At 45.5% G+C, this 26,099-nt stretch overlaps 1 protein-coding gene across 2 annotated transcripts in view; it reads left to right on the top strand.

Moving 5' to 3' along the window:
* The window catches only part of LOC138303675 (alpha-2-macroglobulin-like protein 1), a 599,538-nt gene that overhangs the window by 199,227 nt on the left and 374,212 nt on the right, over window positions 1–26,099 (top strand). For both annotated transcript variants that reach the window (XM_069242992.1, XM_069242993.1), the window contains exons 11-12: window positions 3,627–3,794; window positions 5,930–6,160. In XM_069242992.1, the coding sequence (XP_069099093.1) occupies window positions 3,627–3,794; window positions 5,930–6,160 (399 nt within the window). The remainder of the gene's footprint in view (window positions 1–3,626; window positions 3,795–5,929; window positions 6,161–26,099) is intronic.

The raw sequence follows: 26,099 nt of genomic DNA, 5'->3' as shown, positions 1-26,099 counted from the left end.
GGGATTTTCCTATGAAACCCAGTAATAACTGGATGGGATTTAAGGAGGAGTTGCTGAGAACTTCCAGCACGACGGATACAGTTCCTTACTCTTAGATTTTTAGAAGGAGAAGAAATTACACTACCAGAGTGCCAGTTCTTCAAAGCCATCGTCAAATGCTCAAGAGCAACAGGCAACTGGAACAACTTGGACACCCATGAAATCTTGAAGAAAATTATAATTTGAAGATCAAAGTGCAGCACCATTTTCCACACCAGGATGCACAAGCTGCACTGACCTACTGCCCAGTGCCCAAGGTGCCTCACTACCTCCAGCTCTTTGAGCTGCCCACACTATCACCTGCCACAGATCTTACCAAAGTGGAGCACAAGAAAGGTTTAATAAAGATATGAGGACCAGTAAACCAAGTAGTCCCCTTGGGCAATTCCATCAACTTCAGTGCTTGGAGACTGCAGAAAGGAAGCACATCTGTAAATTCCAACTCAAAGAAAGAAAGTAGTAAAGGGGGGGCGAGGGGTAAAGCTGATGGGGCGGGAGCACACCCCTGTCCTCAAGCCACACCCATGCCTCTCCGGGCTGCATCTGAGACCAAGTGGCTCAACCAAATACTGGGCACTAACCACCACTCCCCTCTTTGCAGGCTGTGCAACCTCACCACCCCTTAAAACAGTCCAGTGAGAATGAATTAAAATGAAGTGACATGTAAGCGTGATTGGGGGACTGCCGCTCGCCCCACTTTTAAGGCCCACAAATTCAAATACAAAAGTCGAGGGCCAATAGGGCAGTTAGGGCCAAAAAACACAAATGCTGGTGCAGTAAGTATCACTGTATGGATTAGGGAGCCGGGCGGTAGGCAGGTATAACACAGGAGTACAATAGGGAACTAGCTCCTGGTGAGTGGAGGGAGTACCAAATGCCGGCCAAAGCCCTCACTCACTGTGCCAACAGCATCAGCGGTCATGGCTCTGCCACTCTGCTGGCATACCCCTGCTGACTCCTGCCACTCTCTCCACCTGGCTAAATGCCCCTGCAAGCCCTTGAGTTGGCAAACGGAGTTCATGTGGCCTGGTGGTGCAATCAGTTCAGCATAACATAGCTGAATCAGCGTGGCCACATGGCTGCAGCTCCCGTGGGCGCAGCACTTGCCACACCTCCTCCGCACTCCACACACCAAATGCTGCTTCACTCCTTTGCTCCTCCTCCTCAGCCTCTGTTTCCACGCAACAAATGTGTTTCAAAGAGAGTTACTGTACCGCTTAACTTGGCCCAAAGCAACTCTACAAATGAATTCTTATCTGACAGCTTAAGTATCACCCAGTATAATAGGGATCTAGCTCCACTCACCAGGTGTCTGAGGAGCACTAGCAGAGTAGATTTTCTTAGATTTAATATACATATCAACCCACTGCATTCTACAAGGTTCAATCTGTTATTTACTACTCTAAGATAGACCCTTGCTGAATACAACAGTATTGCTTAGATTATTTTGCAATCATTGGTGCATAACATAGGCGAACAAGCCTCCATATTGTTTGTTAAACAGTTTTAACCCCATCATAATTGTTTGCATTTTAGCGGTGCTACAAAATGACTCCTTTTTGGCTGGCCAGCCCCAGTTTTTCATTTTTTTAGGTCTCTTCTGCTACAAACCTTGAATTCTAACACTAAGACACTGCTATCCAGTGCCCATTGTATGACCCCCTAAAACATGTCAAAAATTGCTTAAAGCCCAATTGCCACATTTAATTTTCCCAAAATCAGTATGTATATGGTGCAGAAACACTCCCCAGCATGGAAAGGTAAATGCCACTTGTGGACTGCAGCACCTATTGTGCCATTCACTGCACTGGCAGTGAAATTATTTTTAGCTTCAGGCCACCCTGTGTTGCCTGACAGCACAGCTTGAACCCTACTGCATAGACCTGTCAAAACCACCCTTCTTACAAGTACAAATATAGAATAAGTCACCACTACCCTTCCTTGCTGTCCACAAGGCAGGGTGTTTGATATTCAAGAGTGAACACGTGTAACTTTAGAAATGTCATGTTCCCCTAGTGACTAGACCCAAAGCAAGGATGCCTGTTGTCGATAGAAAGCCACAAGGTTGCCAGTGCATGGGGTAAAGGACAGGAAAGCACTGTATGCCATAGATACAATACATTCCTGACACAGCGCAGTGCAGCAAGGTGACTTGTTGAGCTGCCCTGCATCTAAAGCCCATAAATATGGGGCTAAGGTTATGTTAACATTTAACAACCAATTTCCAAGATTTTGGATTTAATATGCTTAATTGACAGATAATTGTCACTGTATGTTGTTACTGTGTGAAGAAGTGTCTGGAGCACTACTGAGGTCTGATGAAATAAAACAAAACCAAACACATACATTAATAAAGACAATTGAGGCTACCTATTTAGTAGGAACATTCTTGATGTTTTTCGGTCGTGAGGAAAGACGTTAAATAGTTTGTGGGACATATTCGGACACCTTTTGATTGGTAGCTACAAGATGGCGTCTATGCCAATAAGGTGGGATATCACCTGTAAGCATTTGTTTGTGGCACAATGGGAGTAGACATCAGGGCCAGAAATGGTTGTTTAGTTTAAAGACAGCAAATGGGATGCCACATAGTTCTGGGGCTTAGGACAATTAGGCTCATTTTTATCAGACATTCATTTTCTTCCAGTATGTCCTGATCCACAGCTAATGTAGGGCTATTTCAGGAAGTAGAGGAACAACTTTTCTCATTCAGCTCCTTATAATAAAGAAAAACAATATGTGCAATCCAATGATCTCATTTGTTTGACAAATTATCACATCTTTTAGATACTAAAGTCTAAAATAATTGTGCCTAGCCACAACAGTCTCAATCATTTGATCCCACTTCTTCTGTCTGAAGTCCACCCTGACCTAATGCATGCACCCTATATAGACTATTTTTAAGAAGGCAACCCTGAAATCAATAAACCTAGTGCCAAAGTACTGTGAAGAACAATGCCTTGTCCAAAGTGCATCCCTCTGTAATTTGTAGCAATTACAGTACATCCAAGCCGGTGCTAGTGGAGTGTTGAGACTAGATGTTTTTGTCCTTTTAGTGTGTCCTTTCTGCACGGTGGGGGGGGGGGGGGGCGGGGGCGGGTGGTTGTGGAATGGACACTCTGGTGCAGTTGCCTTAACATTTCTTTTTTATTGTGGAATACGTAAAGTGCATCAAAGAAGCATCTCCTGGCTAAAGAATCAGCGGGAGGTCCAAAAAGGTAACAAACCTAATTAATCATGAACATTGCGCCAGCTTTTATGGCGCATTTCAACATCTAAATAAAGTGCAATCATTATTTAGGTGCCGAACTGTGTCAGGAGTTACTCCTCTTGCCACAGGAAGTATCACTCTCTCCCCTAAATAAGTTGGGCAGTATGCGAGTGAGTTCTGAGGCGAAACTTATACAGTTTAATATGTAAAATTGTGAAGTTGTGAATTGCTCACTGTTGCACAACCCTACTTCTGACTTTGAATTTCTACAGGAAGAAGGTTCTTACCACCAGTCATAGTTTCCTAACTCAGTTTTTCTTCTTTCACACCGATTGCCTTCCTGTCTTTTCTTCACACCTTCCTTGCTTGGTCTCAGATGAAAGTGGAGGGCTCCAACGGTGAAATAATGAAGGGCTCCATAGTCTACTTGGAAATTAAGTATGGTGGAACCAGCATCAACAGAAAGTACACAACGGACGACTGGGGCAGAGTATCTTTCTCACTTGAGACCTCCCTCTGGAATGACAGCGTAGTTGAACTGTGGGTAAGAAACATCTCTATGTTATCCCCACTTCCTCTCTCTTAGTGCTGTGCTCGCCTCCATCTCTCCCCCTTCACTCCCTCTCACTCGCCCCCTTTCCTTCCTCATCGCTTTCTTGCCAGTAAAACGTGGTTTATTGTGAATTATGGGATAAACCATTAAAAACACGGAGCAACTTTGGATGCCGACATAAACTATGTACAAATCAAATTCAATCATTGAAATAATAGTCAAATTAAGTTTCAGAGTACAAAATACAAAGTTGATTTAAAATCCTTTTTGGACCAACAAAGCAATATGAAAGCATCTACTGAGTTGCTATTGGCTTCCATGCAGCATGTCCCCTGCCTTCGTACTCTGCAATCATTGCAGTGGCTTTATGTGCTGAGGAAGTGACTTTTCTGGTCTCTTTCGCTAACCTAATGCTGCACTCTTTTAATACCTTAACCTCACTTTCAGTGGCTAGAAGAACCTGCATTGGCAGTACCACTTCCTTTTTGTTTCCTACGAGTAAGGTAATAGGAGGCATATGCATTACTTGGGCACGTGGGAAGCCAGTGCTTAATTTGTGCTTGTTGTTTCTGGTGCAGAGCACCAGCACTTATTTTTGAGGGCCTGGGCTTATTCTTCAGCCTCAAGCATTTGCTGCGAGCAAAAGACACATATGGGAAAGACGGAGGAAGGGAAAAACAAAAAAGCGTCACAAAAGGAGAAAGCAGAAAGCTGCAAGAGAGCTGAAGTGGCAGGGAGTGGCTTTAAATGGATAGAAGAGGCCTCAGGTGGCTTCAGGATTAGGCTGCCTCAGTAATCTGTGCTCGCACATTTAATTGCAGCAGCCGCGTGTTTAAGAGGAGGGCTTTCGGCACCTGCACCTTTTTATTTACAAATTAAGCACTGTCGCAAGCAGAATAGGGTACATTGAGATGTACCACAGGTGCAGTAGATGAGGCCAGTGTGATGTCAGAGAGGTCTTTTGGTGCCCCATGTAAGATGTGAGCCACTCATTGAGGGCCCGATTATGAGTTTGGCAGACGGGAACGCCCGTCCACCAAGCTCCCGATGGGGGTGGCCGCCTCCATGGTGGTGACCTTCGCACCAGCCCCATTACAACGTTTCCCACTGGGATGATCGGCTGAAACCAAGGTTTCTGCCGGTGAGCTCAGTGGGACAGTGGCAACAGCATTGTTGTCTGCTCATAATAGAGCTGGTGCCAAAGCAGGGGTGCCAGCACCCTCAATATTGGCACTGTCTGCACAGCACAGTGCGCATTTCGAGGGTGCTGGGTAGGGGGCCCACTGCACTTGTTCTCTACTAGCCTTTTCATGGTCTTCGGACCTCCAGCCTCGTAATAAGACCCTTAGTCTTCCTTTTTAGCCTCACGTGCTGGGATTTGAAATATGTTCCCATTATAAATGCAGCTCCCAAGTGCCACAATAGAATGAAAAATATATTGGAATGAAGTAAGCTACTTGCTGACATTGTAGCTGGCAATTTGGAACACAAAGAACATTTTTAGCCTTTCTTTATAGCGAGCAGGATGCTGTGGCGGGAAGGTGCCATACGTAAAACTTAAAATTGACTTTTTTGTTCAGCGCCTCAGGTACTCACATGAGCACACACGTGGATACAGGTCTACTCATAAATAACATACGTGTACACTTTATGCTAAAAGTTTGACTTGTTTTTGCATTGATGCCTTGAAGTGTCCTGTGTTTTTCTGTGTCTATATTCTGTATGAAAAGTGTATCTTAAGAAAGATTTTCAATTATTTGGATTTTCTGTACTCCTCCAACTTTTTTATTGTATTGCATGCAATAAGTCTTTGTGATTGGATATGTAAAGGACAACAAACTTGGAAAAACTTTTTGCTGCCAGACAATTCACTGCCTACGCCAAACTCTTTCTTTCTTTCTTTCTTTCTTTCTTTCTTTCTTTCTTTCTTTCTTTCTTTCTTTCTTTCTTTCTTTCCCCTCTGCCCACGCAATCTATTACCAATCATTCCTCCTCTTTGCATTATTGCTCTTCTGTGCACCTGCCTATGCTGGCTGCACCCTTCCCATAGATTCTCTTCCCTCCCCATAACCCTCAGATTGTGTGTGCCATCTTTAATGCTTGTCCACTTTGGTCTGCTTTATTAGGGCAAGACAAATCTCGTGGATCCAGTCTTGGATTATGATAGAAACCAGGTTTACTACACTAATGACGTGTACGTCATTCAGCCTTTTAGTTCCAGTGTCCAGAGCACCCTGCAGTTCCAGCCGCTGCAGTCAGTCCAATCTTGCAACGTTCTGCTCAACATCCAGGTGACCTACAAACTGATCAGGGCAGAGGTCCCGACCAACGCAAAGAGCGTCAACTTCTTCTACATCGTGAGTGACCATAATAGAGACTGTAACCACTGTTTGCCATTCTTTGAATCAATCAATTAATCAATCAATCAGTTTTTGAATAGCACAATTACTCACCCGTGAGGGTCTCAAGGCGCTCAAGAATCCGTAATTCTCACCTAAGTCTCACCATAACCCTGACCCTAATGCCAAAGGTTACCTTTTCTAGCACTCTATCCTCCAGCACAAATCTGGACTCATCCCTTAGCTGGTCCCTAATGCTACCCGTACTTACCTTCTAACATCCCTGCCTTTGGCTCCTCCGTTGCCATAGTGCCATAACACTAACCCAGCACTTCCGCTAACATGAACCCAGGCTGCCAGACCCCATACTTACCCTAGACTCTGCTTCAACTGCAAGCATCAACCTACTTGTTCTTAAAGTAATGCCCCTGCCCCCCTCACTAGCACCCAAACTATACACATTGTTGAGATTATACTTGGCCACAAAGCAAACCATAACCTTTAATTCTTCATGGTAAAATAGGTTGCCAAAGTAACAGAACTCTGTTCATTATTATGGATTACATTGGTTGATTTGTTTTCTTTCTGAAGGAGTCTTCATTAAGTCGTGATAACTCCTGAATGGCAAACAGACCCTTACATACTTTTTGACTAAATACCTTGAAAATCCTAATCAGCTGTAATTGGCATGGACCTTACATGATTGCACTGCAAGTTCTTATCACCCACCAATAAACCATGCTCCATGAACAAAAGTAACCTAAAAGTATTGCAGCATTTGAATTTTGGCACTTTGATCAACTGTTATTTATTGAGCGCCTTCTAGATGTAGCAATCATTGATGCAGAACATTTTAGAAGGAGCACAAACAGTGGCAGATTTTTACTCTTTTGAAGGGATATCCATGTATTTAGTGTATTTTATATATATATATACAGGGAGTGCAGAATTATTAGGCAAATTAGTATATTGACCACATCATCCTCTTTATGCATGTTGTCTTACTCCAAGCTGTATAGGCTCGAAAGCCTACTACCAATTAAGCATATTAGGTGATGTGCATCTCTGTAATGAGAAGGGGTGTGGTCTAATGACATCAACACCCTATATCAGGTGTGCATAATTATTAGGCAACTTCCTTTCCTTTGGCAAAATGGGTCAAAAGAAGGACTTGACAGGCTCAGAAAAGTCAAAAATAGTGAGATATCTTGCAGAGGGATGCAGCACTCTTAAAATTGCAAAGCTTCTGAAGCGTGATCATCGAACAATCAAGCGTTTCATTCAAAATAGTCAACAGGGTCACAAGAAGCGTGTGGAAAAACCAAGGCGCAAAATAACTGCCCATGAACTGAGAAAAGTCAAGCGTGCAGCTGCCACGATGCCACTTGCCACCAGTTTGGCCATATTTCAGAGCTGCAACATCACTGGAGTGCCCAAAAGTACAAGGTGTGCAATACTCAGAGACATGGCCAAGGTAAGAAAGGCTGAAAGACGACCACCACTGAACAAGACACACAAGCTGAAACGTCAAGACTGGGCCAAGAAATATCTCAAGACTGATTTTTCTAAGGTTTTATGGACTGATGAAATGAGAGTGAGTCTTGATGGGCCAGATGGAAGGGCCCGTGGCTGGATTGGTAAAGGGCAGAGAGCTCCAGTCCGACTCAGACGCCAGCAAGGTGGAGGTGGAGTACTGGTTTGGGCTGGTATCATCAAAGATGAGCTTGTGGGGCCTTTTCGGGTTGAGGATGGAGTCAAGCTCAACTCCCAGTCCTACTGCCAGTTCCTGGAAGACACCTTCTTCAAGCAGTGGTACAGGAAGAAGCCTGCATCCTTCAAGAAAAACATGATTTTCATGCAGGGCAATGCTCCATCACACGCGTCCAAGTACTCCACAGCATGGCTGGCAAGAAAGGGTATAAAAGAAGGAAATCTAATGACATGGCCTCCTTGTTCACCTGATCTGAACCCCATTGAGAACCTGTGGTCCATCATCAAATGTGAGATTTACAAGGAGGGAAAACAGTACACCTCTCTGAACAGTGTCTGGGAGGCTGTGGTTGCTGCTGCACGCAATGTTGATGGTGAACAGATCAAAACACTGACAGAATCCATGGATGGCAGGCTTTTGAGTGTCCTTGCAAAGAAAGGTGGCTATATTGGTCACTGATTTGTTTTTGTTTTGTTTTTGAATGTCAGAAATGTATATTTGTGAATGTTGAGATGTTATATTGGTTTCACTGGTAATAATAAATAATTGAAATGGGTATATATTTGTTTTTTGTTAAGTTGCCTAATAATTATGCACAGTAATAGTCACCTGCACACACAGATATCCCCCTAACATAGCTAAAACTAAAAACAAACTAAAAACTACTTCCAAAAATATTCAGCTTTGATATTAATGAGTTTTTTGGGTTCATTGAGAACATGGTTGTTGTTCAATAATAAAATTAATCCTCAAAAATACAACTTGCCTAATAATTCTGCACTCCCTGTATATGTTCGGTGGCATGTGTAGCTGCAGATACACATGCTGTGCATTATCCTGCCATCTAGTGTTGGGCTCGGAGTGTTACAAGTTGTTTTTCTTCGAAGAAGTCTTTTCGAGTCACAAGACCGAGGGACTCCTCCCTTTCGGCTCCATTGCGCATTGGGCGTCGACTCCATCTTAGATTGTTTTCTTTCTGCCATCGGGTTTGGACGTGTTCCTCTTCCATCCATATTTCGAATCAGGAAAGTTAGCTAAATATCGAAAATTCAACGGTATTGTTCGCGCTCAGTACCGGTTTAGTGTTAGTGTATGTACACCGACAGTAGAAGCGCTCTGGCGGCCCTTCGGGACTTCCGCTCTTCAGCAGGGCCTGGTCGGCCCGACTGCATCCATCAACGAAACTAATGGACCGGACCCCCTTCCGCTTCTGTCCGAAGTGCCACTCGAAGTATCCCTATACAGACCAACACTTGGTCTGTAATCTGTGTTTATCACCAGAACACAGGGAGGATACTTGTGAGGCCTGTCGGGCGTTTCGATCAAAAAAGACCCTACGTGATCGAAGAGCGAGAAGACTTCAAATGGCGTCGACACAGAGAGAACAACTTGATGTCGAAGAGGAGGAAAGAATTTCCATCCAGGGGACGGACTCTGACGAATCCGAAAGCGAACGACCCACGACAGTGCAGAAAACAGTGAGTAAAACTGCCCATCCAAAACTCACACAAAGATCGTAAAGGCCAAGGGGATGCCACTGCCAGCAGGCCATGGCTTAACCCATCGAAAAGAAGGTGACCAAACATTGGCACCGAAAAAGGCCAAAGAATTGCCGAAGACATCCGACTCCGGTCGAGATTCAGGCACCGAACGATCTCGGCACCGAGAGTTCGACTCACCCAAGGTGAGAAAAGTAATGTTGGAACCAAAAAAGACTTTCTCGGAAGCAATGGTACCGAAAAAAGCGGCTTCGGAGCCGAAAAGAAGCTCTTACACAGAAGAGTAAGGACTTTCCAGCCAAATGCATGAAAAACACCGATTTGAGCAGGAAATAAGTATGGGGGAACCAGACCACACGCAAAGGAGGTTGCATATCCAGAAAGAAACTGGAAAGATACAAACTCTTCCTCCAATCAAAACCAAAAGAAAGCTGCCATTTCAAGAGTCAGAAATGCAGCCAAAGGCGAAAGTGGCCAGAGATAAAACCCCACCACAGAGGTTTTCGCCACAACCTTCCCCACTACACTCACCACAGCTGTCCCCGGTAACAACACCTCCAATGCAGTCACCTACGCATACAGGGATGACACAGGATGATCTGGATGCATGGGACTTATGTGATGCTCCAGTATCAGACAACAGCCCAGATTGTTACCCAACAAGGCCGTCACCTCCAGAGGACAGTACTGCATATACACAGGTAATATCAAGGGCAGCTACGTTCCACAATGTAGCAATGCATTCAGAGCCACTAGAGGATGATTTCCTGTTCAACACCTTGGCATCCACCCACACTTCCTACCAGAGTTTGCCAATGCTCCCGGGCATGCTCAAGCACGCAAAACAAGTATTCCAGGAGCCAGTTAAAGGAAGGTCTATCACGCCTAGGGTGGAGAAAAAATACAAGCCTCCCCCAACGGACCCTGTGTTTATAACACAACAACTTACACCAGACTCGGTGGTTGTAGGGGCAGCAAGAAATAGGGCAAACTCTCAATCGTCAGGAGACGCTCCACCGCCTGACAAAGAGAGTAGGAAGTTTGATGCAGCCGGTAAACGAGTGGCAGCACAGGCAGCCAATCAATGGCGGATCGCAAACTCACAAGCCCTACTGGCTCGCTACGACAGGGCACACTGGGACGAGATGCAACACATTATACAGCACTTGCCCAAAGAACACCAGAAACGTGCCCAACAGGTTGTGGAAGAAGGGCAAGCAATATCCAACAACCAAATAAGGTCCGCATTAGACTCGGCAGACACAGCAGCACGAACAGTCAACACTGCGGTAACCATTTGCAGGCATGCATGGTTACAAAGCTCAGGATTCAAGCCAGAAATCCAATAAGCTGTGTTAAACATGCCTTTTAACCAAGAACAATTGTTTGGGCTGGAGGTGGACACAGCAATTGAAAAATTAAAGAAGGACACAAACACGGCCAAAGCCTTGTGCGCGCTCTACTCCCCACAGAGCAGAGGCACATTTAGAAAGCCACACTTTAGAAGGGGGTTTCATATGCAAACACCAGAGCCTTCCACCTCGCAAACCAGACCCACCTATCAGGGACAATACCAGAGAGGAGGGTTTCGACGCTCGTATAGTGGTGGACAATTCCCAAGAGCAAGGGGAAAATTCCAAACACCTAAGACAAGTCAAACCAAACAGTGACTTCAATGTCACAAAACCCCAACACTTAACACCAGTGGGGGGGAGACTTACTGCATACTTCCAAAACTGGACACACATAACTACGGACGCATGGGTCCTAGCCATTATCCAACATGGTTATTGCATAGAATTCATAAATTTCCTGCCAGATGTGCCCCCAAGGGCACACAATATGTCCAAACTACACTTAGACCTGCTACAACTAGAGGTCCAAGCATTGTTACAAAAACAAGCAATAGAGTTAGTACCCAACCATCAGAAAGGAAAAGGTGTCTACTCACTATATTTCCTAATTCCAGAGAAAGACAAAACTTTAATACCCATATTAGACCTCAGAACGCTGAATCTCTTCATCAAGTCGGATCACTTCCACATGGTAACACTTCAAGACGTAGTTTCCTTACTAAAAAAAGAGGACTACATGTCAACGTTAGATCTCAAGGATGCAGATTTAAAATACCCATACATCCTTCTCACAGAAAATACTTAAGGTTTGTAATAAACGGCGTGCACTATCAATTCAAAGTGTTATCGTTCGGGATAACAACAGCCCCAAGGGTATTCACAAAATGCCTTGCAGTAGTAGCCGCTCACATAAGGAGACAGCACATGCACATATTCCCATACTTAGACGACTGGTTAATAAAAACCAGCACTCAACAACAGTGTCTTCTTCACATGCAATACGTTATAGAAACTCTACACAAACTAGGTTTTTCTATAAATTACCAAAAATCACATCTGCAGCCATCCCAAATACAACAATACTTGGGAGCAACACTCAACACACAAAAAGCGATTGCCACTCCAAGTCCACAAAGGGTACAAGCGTTCCAAAATATAACATTAAACATACAGCCAAACCAACACTACCAAGTAAGGTTTGTAATGAAACTTCTAGGCATGATGTCTTCATGCATAGCCATTGTCCCAAATGTGAGATTACACATGCAGCCCTTACAACAGTGCCTAGCAAAACAATGGACATAAGTACAGGGTCAACTCCAAGATCTAGTGTTGGGAGACCGCCAGACACACTTCTCGCTTCAATGGTGGAACCCTATAAATTTAAACCAAGGGCGGCCATTCCAGGACCCAGTGCCTCAAGACATGTTCACAACAGATGCTTCCATGACGGGGTGGGGAGCACACATCAACCAGCACAGCATACAGGGACAATGGGACAATCAACAAAAACAACTGCACATAAATCATTTAGAACTGTTGGCAGTGTTTCTAGCATTAAAAGCATTTCAACCACTGATAGCCCACAAACACATTCTTGTCAAAACCAACAACATGACGACAGTGTATTACCTCAACAAACAAGGAGGGACACACTTGTCACAACTGTGTCTCTTAGCACAGAAAATGTGGCATTGGGCAATTCACAATCACATTCACCTAATAGCACAATACATCCCAGGCATTCAGAACCAGTTGGCCAGCAATCTCAGTCGAGATCACCAACAAACACACGAATGGGAAATTCATCCCCAGATCCTACAAAATTACTTTCTACGCTGGGGAACACCACAAATAGACCTATTCACAACAAAAGAAAATGCAAAATGCCAAAACTTCGCGTCCAGGTACCCACACCCCCAGTCCAAGGGCAATGCGTTATGGATCAGTTGGTCAGGGATATTTGCTTACGCTTTTCCCCCTCTCCCACTCATTCCTTATCTGGTAAACAAACTAAGTCAAAACAAACTCAAACTAATACTTATAGCACCAACCTGGGCTCGCCAACCGTGGTACACAACACTGTTAGACTTATCAGTAGTACCTCACATCAAATTACCAAACAGGCCAGATCTGTTAACGCAACACAAACAACAGGTCAGACACCCGAATCAAGCATCGCTCAGTCTAGCAATCTGGCTCCTGAAGTCTTAGAATTTGGACATTTAGACCTTACACATGAATGTATGGTGGTCATTAAACAAGCTAGAAAACCCACTACAAGACATTGTTACGTAAACAAATGGAAAAGATTTGTTTACTATTGCCACACTAATCAAATTCAACCAGTACATGCTTCCGCAAAGGACATTGTAGGCTACTTATTACACTTACAAAAGTCTAAGTTATCATTCTCTTCAGTTAAAATACATCTCACAGCAATATCTGCCTATCTGCAGATTACACATTCAACATCGCTTTTTAGAATCCCAGTCATCAGAGCATTTATGGAGGGACTAAAAAGAATCATACCCCCAAGAACACCACCGGTACCTTTGTGGAACCTTAATATTGTATTAACACGACTAATGGGACCAACATTCGAACCCATGCACTCTTGTGAGATGCAATACTTAACTTGAAAGTGGCCTTTCTAATAGCTATCACATCACTTAGAAGAGTAAGTGAGATACAAGCATTTACTATACAAGAACCCCTTATACAAATACATAAACATAAAGTGGTTCTCCGTACAAATCCCAAATTCGTACCAAAAGTCATATCGCCGTTCCACCTAAACCAAACAGTGGAACTCCCAGTCTTCTTTCCACAACCAGACTCAGTAGCCAAAAGAGCCTTACATACATTAGACATAAAAAGAGCACTAATGTACTACATTGACAGGACAAATCAATTTTGTAAAACAAAACAATTGTTTGTAGCCTCCCAAAAACCTCATGCAGGTAATCCTATATCCAAATAAGGCATTCCCAGAGGGATAGTTAAATGTATTCAAACTTGCTATATCAAAGCAAAAAGAGATCTACCTATTACACCAAAAGCTCATACCACTAGGAAAAAAGGCGCCACCATGGTTTTTCTGGGGAATATACCTATGACTGAAATTTGTAAGGCCGCCACCTGGTCTACGCCTCATACATTCACGAAGCATTACTGTGTAGATGTGTTAACAACACAACAAGCCACAGTAGGACAGGCTGTATTAAGAACATTATTTCAAACAACTTCAACTCCTACAGGCTAAGCCACCGCTTTTTAGGGGAGATTACTGCATATTAGTCTATGCACAGCATGTGTATCTGCAGCTACACATGCCACCGAATGGAAAATGTCACTTACCCAGTGTACATCTGCTCGTGGCATGAGACGCTGCAGATTCACATGCACCCTCCCACCTCCCTGGGAGCCTGTAGCCGTTGTTAGTTGAATAAGAATTGTAAATTTGTGTAGGAAAGTACCATCTTGCCTGGCATGTTACCCCCATTTTTCACTGTATATATGTTGTTTTAGTTGTATGTGTCACTGGGACCCTGGTAACCCAGGGACCCAGTGCTCATAAGTGTGCCTGTATGTGTTACCTGTGTAGTGACTAACTGTCTCACTGAGGCTCTGCTAATCAGAACCTCAGTGGTTATGCTCTCTCATTTCTTTCCAAATTGTCACTGACAGGCTAGTGACCATTTTTACCAATTTACATTGGCTTACTGGAACACCCTTATAATCCCCTAGTATATGGTACTGAGGTACCCAGGGTATTGGGGTTCCAGGAGATCCCTATGGGCTGCAGCATTTCTTTTGCCACCCATAGGGAGCTCTGACAATTCTTACACAGGCCTGCCACTGCAGCCTGAGTGAAATAACGTCCACGTTATTTCACAGCCATTTTACACTGCACTTAAGTAACTTATAAGTCACCTATATGTCTAACCTTTACCTGGTAAAGGTTAGGTGCAAAGTTACTTAGTGTGAGGGCACCCTGGCACTAGCCAAGGTGCCCCCACATTGTTCAGAGCCAATTCACTGAACTTTGTGAGTGCGGGGACACCATTACACGCGTGCACTACATATAGGTCACTACCTATATGTAGCTTCACCATGGTAACTCCGAATATGGCCATGTAACATGTCTATGATCATGGAATTGCCCCCTCTATGCCATCCTGGCATTGTTGGTACAATTCCATGATCCCAGTGGTCTGTAGCACAGACCCTGGTACTGCCAGACTGCCCTTCCTGGGGTTTCTCTGCAGCTGCTGCTGCTGCCAACCCCTCAGACAGGCATCTGCCCTCCTGGGGTCCAGCCAGGCCTGGCCCAGGATGGCAGAACAAAGAACTTCCTCTGAGAGAGGGTGTGACACCCTCTCCCTTTGGAAAATGGTGTGAAGGCAGGGGAGGAGTAGCCTCCCCCAGCCTCTGGAAATGCTTTGTTGGGCACAGATGTGCCCAATTCTGCATAAGCCAGTCTACACCGGTTCAGGGACCCCTTAGCCCCTGCTCTGGCGCGAAACTGGACAAAGGAAAGGGGAGTGACCACTCCCCTGACCTGCACCTCCCCTGGGAGGTGTCCAGAGCTCCTCCAGTGTGCTCCAGACCTCTGCCATCTTGGAAACAGAGGTGCTGCTGGCACACTGGACTGCTCTGAGTGGCCAGTGCCACCAGGTGACGTCAGAGACTCCTCGTGATAGGCTCCTTCAGGTGTTAGTAGCCTTTCCTCTCTCCTAGGTAGCCAAACCCTCTTTTCTGGCTATTTAGGGTCTCTGTCTCTGGGGAAACTTTAGATAACGAATGCATGAGCTCAGCCGAGTTCCTCTGCATCTCCCTCTTCACCTTCTGATAAGGAATCGACCGCTGACCGCGCTGGAAGCCTGCAAACCTGCAACATAGTAGCAAAGACGACTACTGCCACTCTGTAACGCTGATCCTGCCGCCTTCTCGACTGTTTTCCTGCTTGTGCATGCTGTGGGGGTAGTCTGCCTCCTCTCTGCACCAGAAGCTCCGAAGAAATCTCCCGTGGGTCGACGGAATCTTCCCCCTGCAACCGCAGGCACCAAAAAGCTGCATCTCCGGTCCCTTGGGTCTCCTCTCAGCACGACGAGCGAGGTCCCTCGAATCCAGCGACACCGTCCAAGTGACCCCCACAGTCCAGTGACTCTTCAGCCCAAGTTTGGTGGAGGTAAGTCCTTGCCTCACCTCGCTGGGCTGCATTGCTGGGAACCGCGACTTTGCAAGCTTCTCCGGCCCCTGTGCACTTCCGGCGGAAATCCTGTGTGCACAGCCAAGCCTGGGTCCACGGCACTCTAACCTGCATTGCACGACTTTCTAAGTTGGTCTCCGGCGACGTGGGACTCCTTTGTGCAACTTCGGCGAGCACCGTTTCACGCATCCTCGTAGTGCCTGTTTCTGGCACTTCTCCGGGTGCTACCTGCTTCAGTGAGGGCTCTTTGTCTTGCTCGACGTCCCCTCTCTCTGCAGGTCCAATTTGCGACCTCCTGGTCCCTCCTGGGCCCCAGCAGCGTCCAAAAACGCCAAACGCACGATTTGCGTGTAGCAAGGCTTGTTGGCGTCCATCCGGCGGGAAAACACTTCTGCACGACTCTCCAAGGCGTGGGGGATCCATCCTCCAAAGGGGAAGTCTCTAGCCCTTGTCGTTCCTGCAGTATTTACAGTTCTTCAGCCTAGTAAGAGCTTCTTTGCACCAACCGCTGGCATTTCTTGGGCATCTGCCCATCTCCGAGCTGCTTGTGACTTTTGGACTTGGTCCCCTTGTTCCACAGGTACCTTCAGACAGTAATCCATCGTTGTTGCATTGCTGATTTGTGTTTTCCTTGCATTCTCCCTCTAACACGACTATTTTGTCCTTAGGGGAACTTTGGTGCACTTTGCACTCACTTTTCAGGGTCTTGGGGTGGGTTATTTTGCTAACTCTCACTATTTTCTAATAGTCCCAGCGACCCTCTACAAGGTCACATAGGTTTGGGGTCCATTCGTGGTTCGCATTCCACTTCTGGAGTATATGGTTTGTGTTGCCCCTATCCCTATGTTTCCCCATTGCATCCTATTGTAACTATACATTGTTTGCACTGTTTTCTAAGACTATACTGCATATTTTTGCTATTGTGTATATATATCTTGTGTATATTTCCTATCCTCTCACTGAGGGTACACTCTAAGATACTTTGGCATATTGTCATAAAAATAAAGTACCTTTATTTTTAGTATAACTGTGTATTGTGTTTTCTTATGATATTGTGCATATGACACTAAGTGGTACTGTAGTAGCTTCACACGTCTCCTAGTTCAGCCTGAGCTGCTTTGCTAAGCTACCATTATCTATCAGCCTAAGCTGCTAGACACCCTATACACTAATAAGGGATAACTGGGCCTGGTGCAAGGTGCAAGTACCCCTTGGTACTCACTACAAGCCAGTCCAGCCTCCTACATTGGTTGTGCAGTGGTGGGATAAGTGCTTGAGACTACTTACCACTCTTGTCATTGTACTTTTCATAAGAGAAAAATATACAAAACAAGGTCAGTGTATATACACATAGCCAAAAAGTTTTGCATTTCCTCTTTTCACTCTTTTCTAAGTGCTGAAAAGTACTTCTAAACTTTCAAAAAGTTCTTAAAAGTTTAAAAAGTTTTTTTCTGTCTTTCCAAAAAGTTCTGAAAACTTTTTTTTTCTCTTTGTCTATCACTTTAACTCTCTCTAAAAATGTCTGGCACAGGCCAAAAAGTTGAACTGTCCAAACTTGCATATGATCACCTTAGCTGGAAAGGAGCAAGGAGTCTCTGCATAGAGAGAGGTTTGAGTGTAGGGAAGAATCCTTCCTTAGAACTGTTAATTAATATGCTTAGAGTACAGGATAAGGCCATAAGTGCCCAATCTATAGAAAAAGTAGCTAATGGTTCTCAATCTGATCCAGGGACTCCCCCAGGAAAAGGTTCAGGAAAGAAACTTCTCAGCCTGCCCATTACTAGACAGTCTAGCATAGTTGGTACAGAGGTTGAATCACATCATACTGATGATGTGCTCTCACATTATACTGGTAGCCAAGCTGTTAGGGTGCCCTCTGTAAGGGACAGGTCTCCTTCTGTTCATTCCCATCATACCTCTGTATCTAGAAATGTCCCTCCCACCCACCCTGATGACAGATTGTTGGAAAGGGAGCTCAATAGATTGAGAGTGGAGCAAACCAGACTGAAGCTCAAGAAGCAACAGCTGGATTTGGATAGACAGTCTTTAGAAATAGAGAGGGAAAGACAGAAAATGGGTTTAGATACCCATGGTGGCAGCAGCAGTATTCCCCATAGTCATCCTGCAAAAGAGCATGATTCCAGGAATCTGCATAAGATAGTTCCCCCTTACAAGGAGGGGGATGACATTAACAAGTGGTTTGCTGCACTTGAGAGGGCCTGTGCTGTACAGGATGTCCCTCAAAAGCAGTGGGCTGCTATCCTATGGCTATCATTTACTGGAAAAGGTAGGGATAGGCTCCTTACTGTAAAAGAAAATGATGCTAACAATTTCCAAGTTCTTAAGAATGCACTCCTGGATGGTTATGGCTTAACCACTGAACAGTACAGGATCAAGTTCAGAGATACCAAAAAGGAGTCTTCACAAGACTGGGTTGATTTCATTGACCAGGCAGTGAAGGCCTTGGAGGGGTGGTTACATGGCAGTAAAGTTACTGATTATGACAGCCTGTATAACTTAATCCTGAGAGAGCATATTCTTAATAATTGTGTGTCTGATTTGTTGCACCAGTACTTGGTGGACTCTGATCTGACCTCTCCCCAAGAATTGGGAAAGAAGGCAGACAAATGGGTCAGAACAAGAGTGAACAGAAAAGTTCATACAGGGGGTGACAAAGATGGCAACAAAAAGAAGGATGGTAAGTCTTCTGACAAGGGTGGGGACAAATCTAAAAATGAGTCTTCATCAGGCCCACAAAAACACTCTGGTGGGGGTGGTGGGCCCAAATCCTCCTTTAATCAGAACAAGGAAAAGAAACCATGGTGCTATTTATGTAAGATAAAAGGCCATTGGACAACAGATCCCAGTTGTCCAAAGAAAGGCACCACAGCTCCTACCACTACAACCCCTACTGCTACACCTAGTGTCCCTACTAATAGAAGTGGTGGTGGGAGCAAACCTACTAATAGCCAATCCAAGGGAGTAGCTGGGCTCACTTTTGGTAATTTAGTTGGGGTTGGTCTGATTAGGGAGACCACAGAGGCTACTTTAGTCTCTGAAGGGGCTATTTACTTAGCCACTTTGGTTGCTTGCCCCCATAACTTGGAGAAGTACAAGCAACTAACCCTAATAAATGGTGTTGAGGTCCAGGCCTACAGGGACACAGGTGCCAGTGTCACAATGATGATTGAGAAACTGGTGCACCCTGAACAACACATACTTGGACACCAGTACCAAGTAACCGATGCTCACAACATAACACAAAGCCACCCCATGGCTGTTGTAAATCTCAACTGGGGGGGGGTATCTGGTCCAAAGAAAGTTGTGGTAGCTTCAGATTTACCTGTAGACTGTCTATTAGGGAACGATTTGGAGACATCAGCTTGGTCAGATGTGGAGTTGGAGGCCCATGCAGCAATGCTGGGCATCCCAGGGCATATTTTTGCTTTGACAAGGGCTCAGGCCAAAAAGCAAAAAGGACAGGGAAGCTTGGATCCTGGAACAATGGACCAAGTGCTCCCTAAAGCTAGGGCTAGTAGAAGCAAACCACTTCCTACTATCCCTCCCTCTACAGTGGATTCAACTTCTGAGGAAGAAGAATTCCCTCCCTGTACAGAACCTACACCAGAGGAGCTGGAAGCAGACACTGCTGAGCTTTTGGGTGAAGGGGGGCCTGCCAGAGAGGAGCTGAGTGTGGCACAGCAAACCTGTCCCACATTAGAGGGTCTCAGACAGCAAGCTGTCAAACAGGCTAATGGGGATGTCAGTGACTCACACAGAGTTTACTGGGAGGACAACCTCTTGTACACTGAGAATAGGGATCCTAAACCTGGAGCTGCCAGGAGATTAGTGATTCCTCAGGAGTACAGAAAGTTCCTCCTAACACTGGCACATGACATTCCCTTAGCTGGGCACCTGGGTCAAATGAAAACTTGGGACAGATTGGTACCACTGTTTCATTGGCCTAGGATGTCTGAGGACACAAAAGAATTTTGTAAGTCCTGTGAAACCTGTCAAGCCAGTGGCAAGACAGGTGGCACTCCAAAGGCACCCCTTATCCCACTGCCTGTGGTTGGGGTTCCCTTTGAAAGGGTAGGGGTTGACATAGTTGGCCCCCTTGACCCTCCTACTGCTTCAGGCAATAGGTTTATCTTGGTGGTAGTGGACCATGCCACAAGATATCCTGAAGCTATTCCTTTAAGGACCACTACAGCTCCTGCAGTGGCAAAGGCCCTCCTGGGAATATTTTCCAGGGTGGGCTTCCCAAAGGAAGTAGTATCAGACAGAGGAAGCAATTTCATGTCTGCATACTTAAAGGCCATGTGGAAGGAGTGTGGTGTAACTTACAAGTTCACAACACCCTATCATCCACAAACAAATGGACTGGTGGAGAGATTTAATAAAACTCTCAAAGGCATGATTATGGGACTCCCTGAAAAACTCCGCAGGAGATGGGATATCCTTCTACCATGCCTCCTTTTTGCCTACAGGGAGGTACCCCAGAAAGGAGTGGGCTTCAGCCCCTTTGAACTTCTTTTTGGACACCCTGTTAGGGGTCCACTCACACTTGTAAAGGAGGGTTGGGAACAACCTTTAAAAGCTCCTAAGCAGGATATTGTGGATTATGTACTTGGCCTCAGATCAAGGATGGCTGAGTACATGAAAAAGGCCAGTAAAAACCTTCAGGCCAGCCAAGAGCTCCAGAAGCAATGGCATGATCAGAAGGCTGTTTTGGTTCAGTACCAACCAGGGCAGAAAGTGTGGGTCTTGGAGCCTGTGGCCCCAAGAGCACTCCAAGATAAATGGAGTGGTCCACACACAATTGTTGAAAAGAAGGGTGAAGTCACCTACTTGGTTGACTTAGGCACTGCCAGGAGTCCCCTTAGGGTGCTCCATGTCAACCGCCTGAAACCCTACTATGACAGGGCTGATCTCACCCTGCTCATGGCAACAGATGAGGGACAGGAAGAAGACAGTGATCCTCTACCTGATCTCTTCTCTTCCACAGAACAAGATGCTCTTGTGGAAGGGGTAGTTTTGGCTGATTGTCTTACTGCTGAGCAGAAAGATAATTGCATAAATCTCCTAGGACAATTTTCAGAACTCTTCTCCATTGTGCCAGGCACCACTTCTTGGTGTGAGCACACTATAGATACTGGAGACAGTTTACCTGTCAAAAGTAAGATCTATAGGCAGCCTGACCATGTCAGGGACTGCATAAAGCAAGAAGTTCAGAAGATGTTGGAACTAGGAGTGGTTGAGCACTCTGACAGTCCATGGGCTTCTCCTGTGGTACTGGTACCAAAACCCAATTCTAAAGATGGAAAGAAGGAAATGAGGTTTTGTGTAGACTATAGAGGTCTCAACTTGGTAACCAAAACAGATGCTCACCCTATACCCAGGGCAGATGAGCTAATAGATACACTGGCATCTGCCAAGTATCTAAGCACTTTTGATTTGACTGCAGGGTATTGGCAGATCAAAATGTCAGAAGATGCTAAACCTAAGACTGCAATTTCTACCATTGGAGGACATTACCAGTTTACTGTAATGCCTTTTGGTTTGAAAAATGCACCTGCCACTTTTCAGAGGTTGGTGAACACAGTCCTGCAAGGGCTGGAAGCTTTCAGTGCAGCATATTTGGATGATATAGCTGTCTTTAGCTCCAGCTGGGATGATCACCTGGTCCACCTTTGGAAAGTTTTGGAGGCCCTGCAAAAGGCAGGCCTCACTATCAAGGCTTCAAAGTGCCAGATAGGGCAGGGTAAGGTGGTTTATCTGGGACACCTTGTTGGTGGGGAACAGATTGCACCACTTCAGGGGAAAATCCAAACTATTATTGATTGGATTCCCCCTACCACTCAGACTCAGGTGAGAGCCTTCCTAGGCCTCAATGGGTATTACAGGAGGTTCATTAAGAACTATGGCTCCATTGCAGCCCCTCTTAATGACCTCACATCCAAGAAAATGCCTAAAAAGGTATTATGGACAGCAAACTGTCAGAAAGCTTTTGAGGAGCTGAAGCAGGCCATGTGCTCTGCACCTGTCCTGAAAAGCCCTTGTTACTCTAAAAAATTCTATGTCCAAACTGATGCATCTGAATTAGGAGTAGGGGCAGTCCTATCACAACTTAATTCTGAGGGCCAGGATCAACCTGTTGCTTTTATTAGTAGAAGGTTGACCCCTAGAGAAAAGCGTTGGTCTGCCATTGAGAGGGAGGCCTTTGCTGTGGTCTGGGCTCTGAAGAAGTTGAGGCCATACCTGTTTGGCACTCACTTCATTGTTCAGACAGACCACAAACCTCTACTTTGGCTAAAACAAATGAAAGGTGAAAATCCTAAATTGTTGAGGTGGTCCATATCCCTACAGGGAATGGACTATACAGTGGAACATAGACCTGGGAGTAGCCACTCCAATGCAGATGGACTCTCCAGATATTTCCACTTAGACAATGAAGACTCATCAGGTAATGGCTAGTCTTATTGTCCTTCGTTTGGGGGGGGGGTTGTGTAGGAAAGTACCATCTTGCCTGCCATGTTACCCCCATTTTTCACTGTATATATGTTGTTTTAGTTGTATGTGTCACTGGGACCCTGGTAACCCAGGGACCCAGTGCTCATAAGTGTGCCTGTATGTGTTACCTGTGTAGTGACTAACTGTCTCACTGAGGCTCTGCTAATCAGAACCTCAGTGGTTATGCTCTCTCATTTCTTTCCAAATTGTCACTGACAGGCTAGTGACCATTTTTACCAATTTACATTGGCTTACTGGAACACCCTTATAATCCCCTAGTATATGGTACTGAGGTACCCAGGGTATTGGGGTTCCAGGAGATCCCTATGGGCTGCAGCATTTCTTTTGCCACCCATAGGGAGCTCTAACAATTCTTACACAGGCCTGCCACTGCAGCCTGAGTGAAATAACGTCCACGTTATTTCACAGCCATTTTACACTGCACTTAAGTAACTTATATGTCACCTATATGTCTAACCTTTACCTGGTAAAGGTTAGGTGCAAAGTTACTTAGTGTGAGGGCACCCTGGCACTAGCCAAGGTGCCCCCACATTGTTCAGAGCCAATTCACTGAACTTTGTGAGTGCGGGGACACCATTACACGCGTGCACTACATATAGGTCACTACCTATATGTAGCTTCACCATGGTAACTCCGAATATGGCCATGTAACATGTCTATGATCATGGAATTGCCCCCTCTATGCCATCCTGGCATTGTTGGTACAATTCCATGATCCCAGTGGTCTGTAGCACAGACCCTGGTACTGCCAGACTGCCCTTCCTGGGGTTTCTCTGCAGCTGCTGCTGCTGCCAACCCCTCAGACAGGCATCTGCCCTCCTGGGGTCCAGCCAGGCCTGGCCCAGGATGGCAGAACAAAGAACTTCCTCTGAGAGAGGGTGTGACACCCTCTCCCTTTGGAAAATGGTGTGAAGGCAGGGGAGGAGTAGCCTCCCCCAGCCTCTGGAAATGCTTTGTTGGGCACAGATGTGCCCAATTCTGCATAAGCCAGTCTACACCGGTTCAGGGACCCCTTAGCCCCTGCTCTGGCGCGAAACTGGACAAAGGAAAGGGGAGTGACCACTCCCCTGACCTGCACCTCCCCTGGGAGGTGTCCAGAGCTCCTCCAGTGTGCTCCAGACCTCTGCCATCTTGGAAACAGAGGTGCTGCTGGCACACTGGACTGCTCTGAGTGGCCAGTGCCACCAGGTGACGTCAGAGACTCCTTGTGATAGGCTCCTTCAGGTGTTAGTAGCCTTTCCTCTCTCCTAGGTAGCCAAACCCTCTTTTCTGGCTATTTAGGGTCTCTGTCTCTGGGGAAACTTTAGATAACGAATGCATGAGCTCAGCCGAGTTCCTCTGCATCTCCCTCTTCACCTTCTGATAAGGAATCGACCGCTGACCGCGCTGGAAGCCTGCAAACCTGCAACATAGTAGCAAAGACGACTACTGCCACTCTGTAACGCTGATCCTGCCGCCTTCTCGACTGTTTTCCTGCTTGTGCATGCTGTGGGGGTAGTCTGCCTCCTCTCTGCACCAGAAGCTCCGAAGAAATCTCCCGTGGGTCGACGGAATCTTCCCCCTGCAACCGCAGGCACCAAAAAGCTGCATCTCCGGTCCCTTGGGTCTCCTCTCAGCACGACGAGCGAGGTCCCTCGAATCCAGCGACACCGTCCAAGTGACCCCCACAGTCCAGTGACTCTTCAGCCCAAGTTTGGTGGAGGTAAGTCCTTGCCTCACCTCGCTGGGCTGCATTGCTGGGAACCGCGACTTTGCAAGCTTCTCCGGCCCCTGTGCACTTCCGGCGGAAATCCTGTGTGCACAGCCAAGCCTGGGTCCACGGCACTCTAACCTGCATTGCACGACTTTCTAAGTTGGTCTCCGGCGACGTGGGACTCCTTTGTGCAACTTCGGCGAGCACCGTTTCACGCATCCTCGTAGTGCCTGTTTCTGGCACTTCTCCGGGTGCTACCTGCTTCAGTGAGGGCTCTTTGTCTTGCTCGACGTCCCCTCTCTCTGCAGGTCCAATTTGCGACCTCCTGGTCCCTCCTGGGCCCCAGCAGCGTCCAAAAACGCCAAACGCACGATTTGCGTGTAGCAAGGCTTGTTGGCGTCCATCCGGCGGGAAAACACTTCTGCACGACTCTCCAAGGCGTGGGGGATCCATCCTCCAAAGGGGAAGTCTCTAGCCCTTGTCGTTCCTGCAGTATTCACAGTTCTTCAGCCTAGTAAGAGCTTCTTTGCACCAACCGCTGGCATTTCTTGGGCATCTGCCCATCTCCGAGCTGCTTGTGACTTTTGGACTTGGTCCCCTTGTTCCACAGGTACCTTCAGACAGGAATCCATCGTTGTTGCATTGCTGATTTGTGTTTTCCTTGCATTCTCCCTCTAACACGACTATTTTGTCCTTAGGGGAACTTTGGTGCACTTTGCACTCACTTTTCAGGGTCTTGGGGTGGGTTATTTTGCTAACTCTCACTATTTTCTAATAGTCCCAGCGACCCTCTACAAGGTCACATAGGTTTGGGGTCCATTCGTGGTTCGCATTCCACTTCTGGAGTATATGGTTTGTGTTGCCCCTATCCCTATGTTTCCCCATTGCATCCTATTGTAACTATACATTGTTTGCACTGTTTTCTAAGACTATACTGCATATTTTTGCTATTGTGTATATATATCTTGTGTATATTTCCTATCCTCTCACTGAGGGTACACTCTAAGATACTTTGGCATATTGTCATAAAAATAAAGTACCTTTATTTTTAGTATAACTGTGTATTGTGTTTTCTTATGATATTGTGCATATGACACTAAGTGGTACTGTAGTAGCTTCACACGTCTCCTAGTTCAGCCTGAGCTGCTTTGCTAAGCTACCATTATCTATCAGCCTAAGCTGCTAGACACCCTATACACTAATAAGGGATAACTGGGCCTGGTGCAAGGTGCAAGTACCCCTTGGTACTCACTACAAGCCAGTCCAGCCTCCTACAATTTGTAAATAAATATTATTTTAATAAACATTATGTTCATACACACCTACTCCATTGCATGGGCACATCTAGTATACTCTCAACTCCTACCTCACCCTCAGCGGGGAAAACAATCTAAGATGGAGTCGACGTCCATGCGCAATGGAGCCGAAAGGGAGGAGTCCCTCGGTCTCGTAACTCGAAAAGACTTCTTCGAAGAAAAACAACTTGTAACACTCCGAGCCCAACACTAGATGGCAGGATAATGTACAGCATGTGAATCTGCAGCGTCTCATGCCACGAACAGATGTACACTGGGTAAGTGACATTTTCCATATATATATATATATATACATATATATATATGTCTATATATATATAGACATATATGTATATATATATATATTTATACATATATATATATATATTTATATATACATATATGTATATAACTATAACTACTAAATAGCGACTGCCAGAAGGTAATATATATATATATATATATATATATATATATATATATATAGATAGACATATATGTATATATATATATATATATATATATATATATATATATATATATATATATATATATATGTATATATATAGACATATATGTCTATATATATATAGATATATATTTATTACCTACTGGCAGTCGCTATTTAGTAGTTATAGTTAGGACCAAGTTTCCA

Source organism: Pleurodeles waltl, chromosome 7, assembly GCF_031143425.1.
Source record: "Pleurodeles waltl isolate 20211129_DDA chromosome 7, aPleWal1.hap1.20221129, whole genome shotgun sequence".
Lineage (NCBI taxonomy): Eukaryota > Metazoa > Chordata > Amphibia > Caudata > Salamandridae > Pleurodeles > Pleurodeles waltl.
This window is presented reverse-complemented; position numbering and strand designations above follow the sequence as displayed.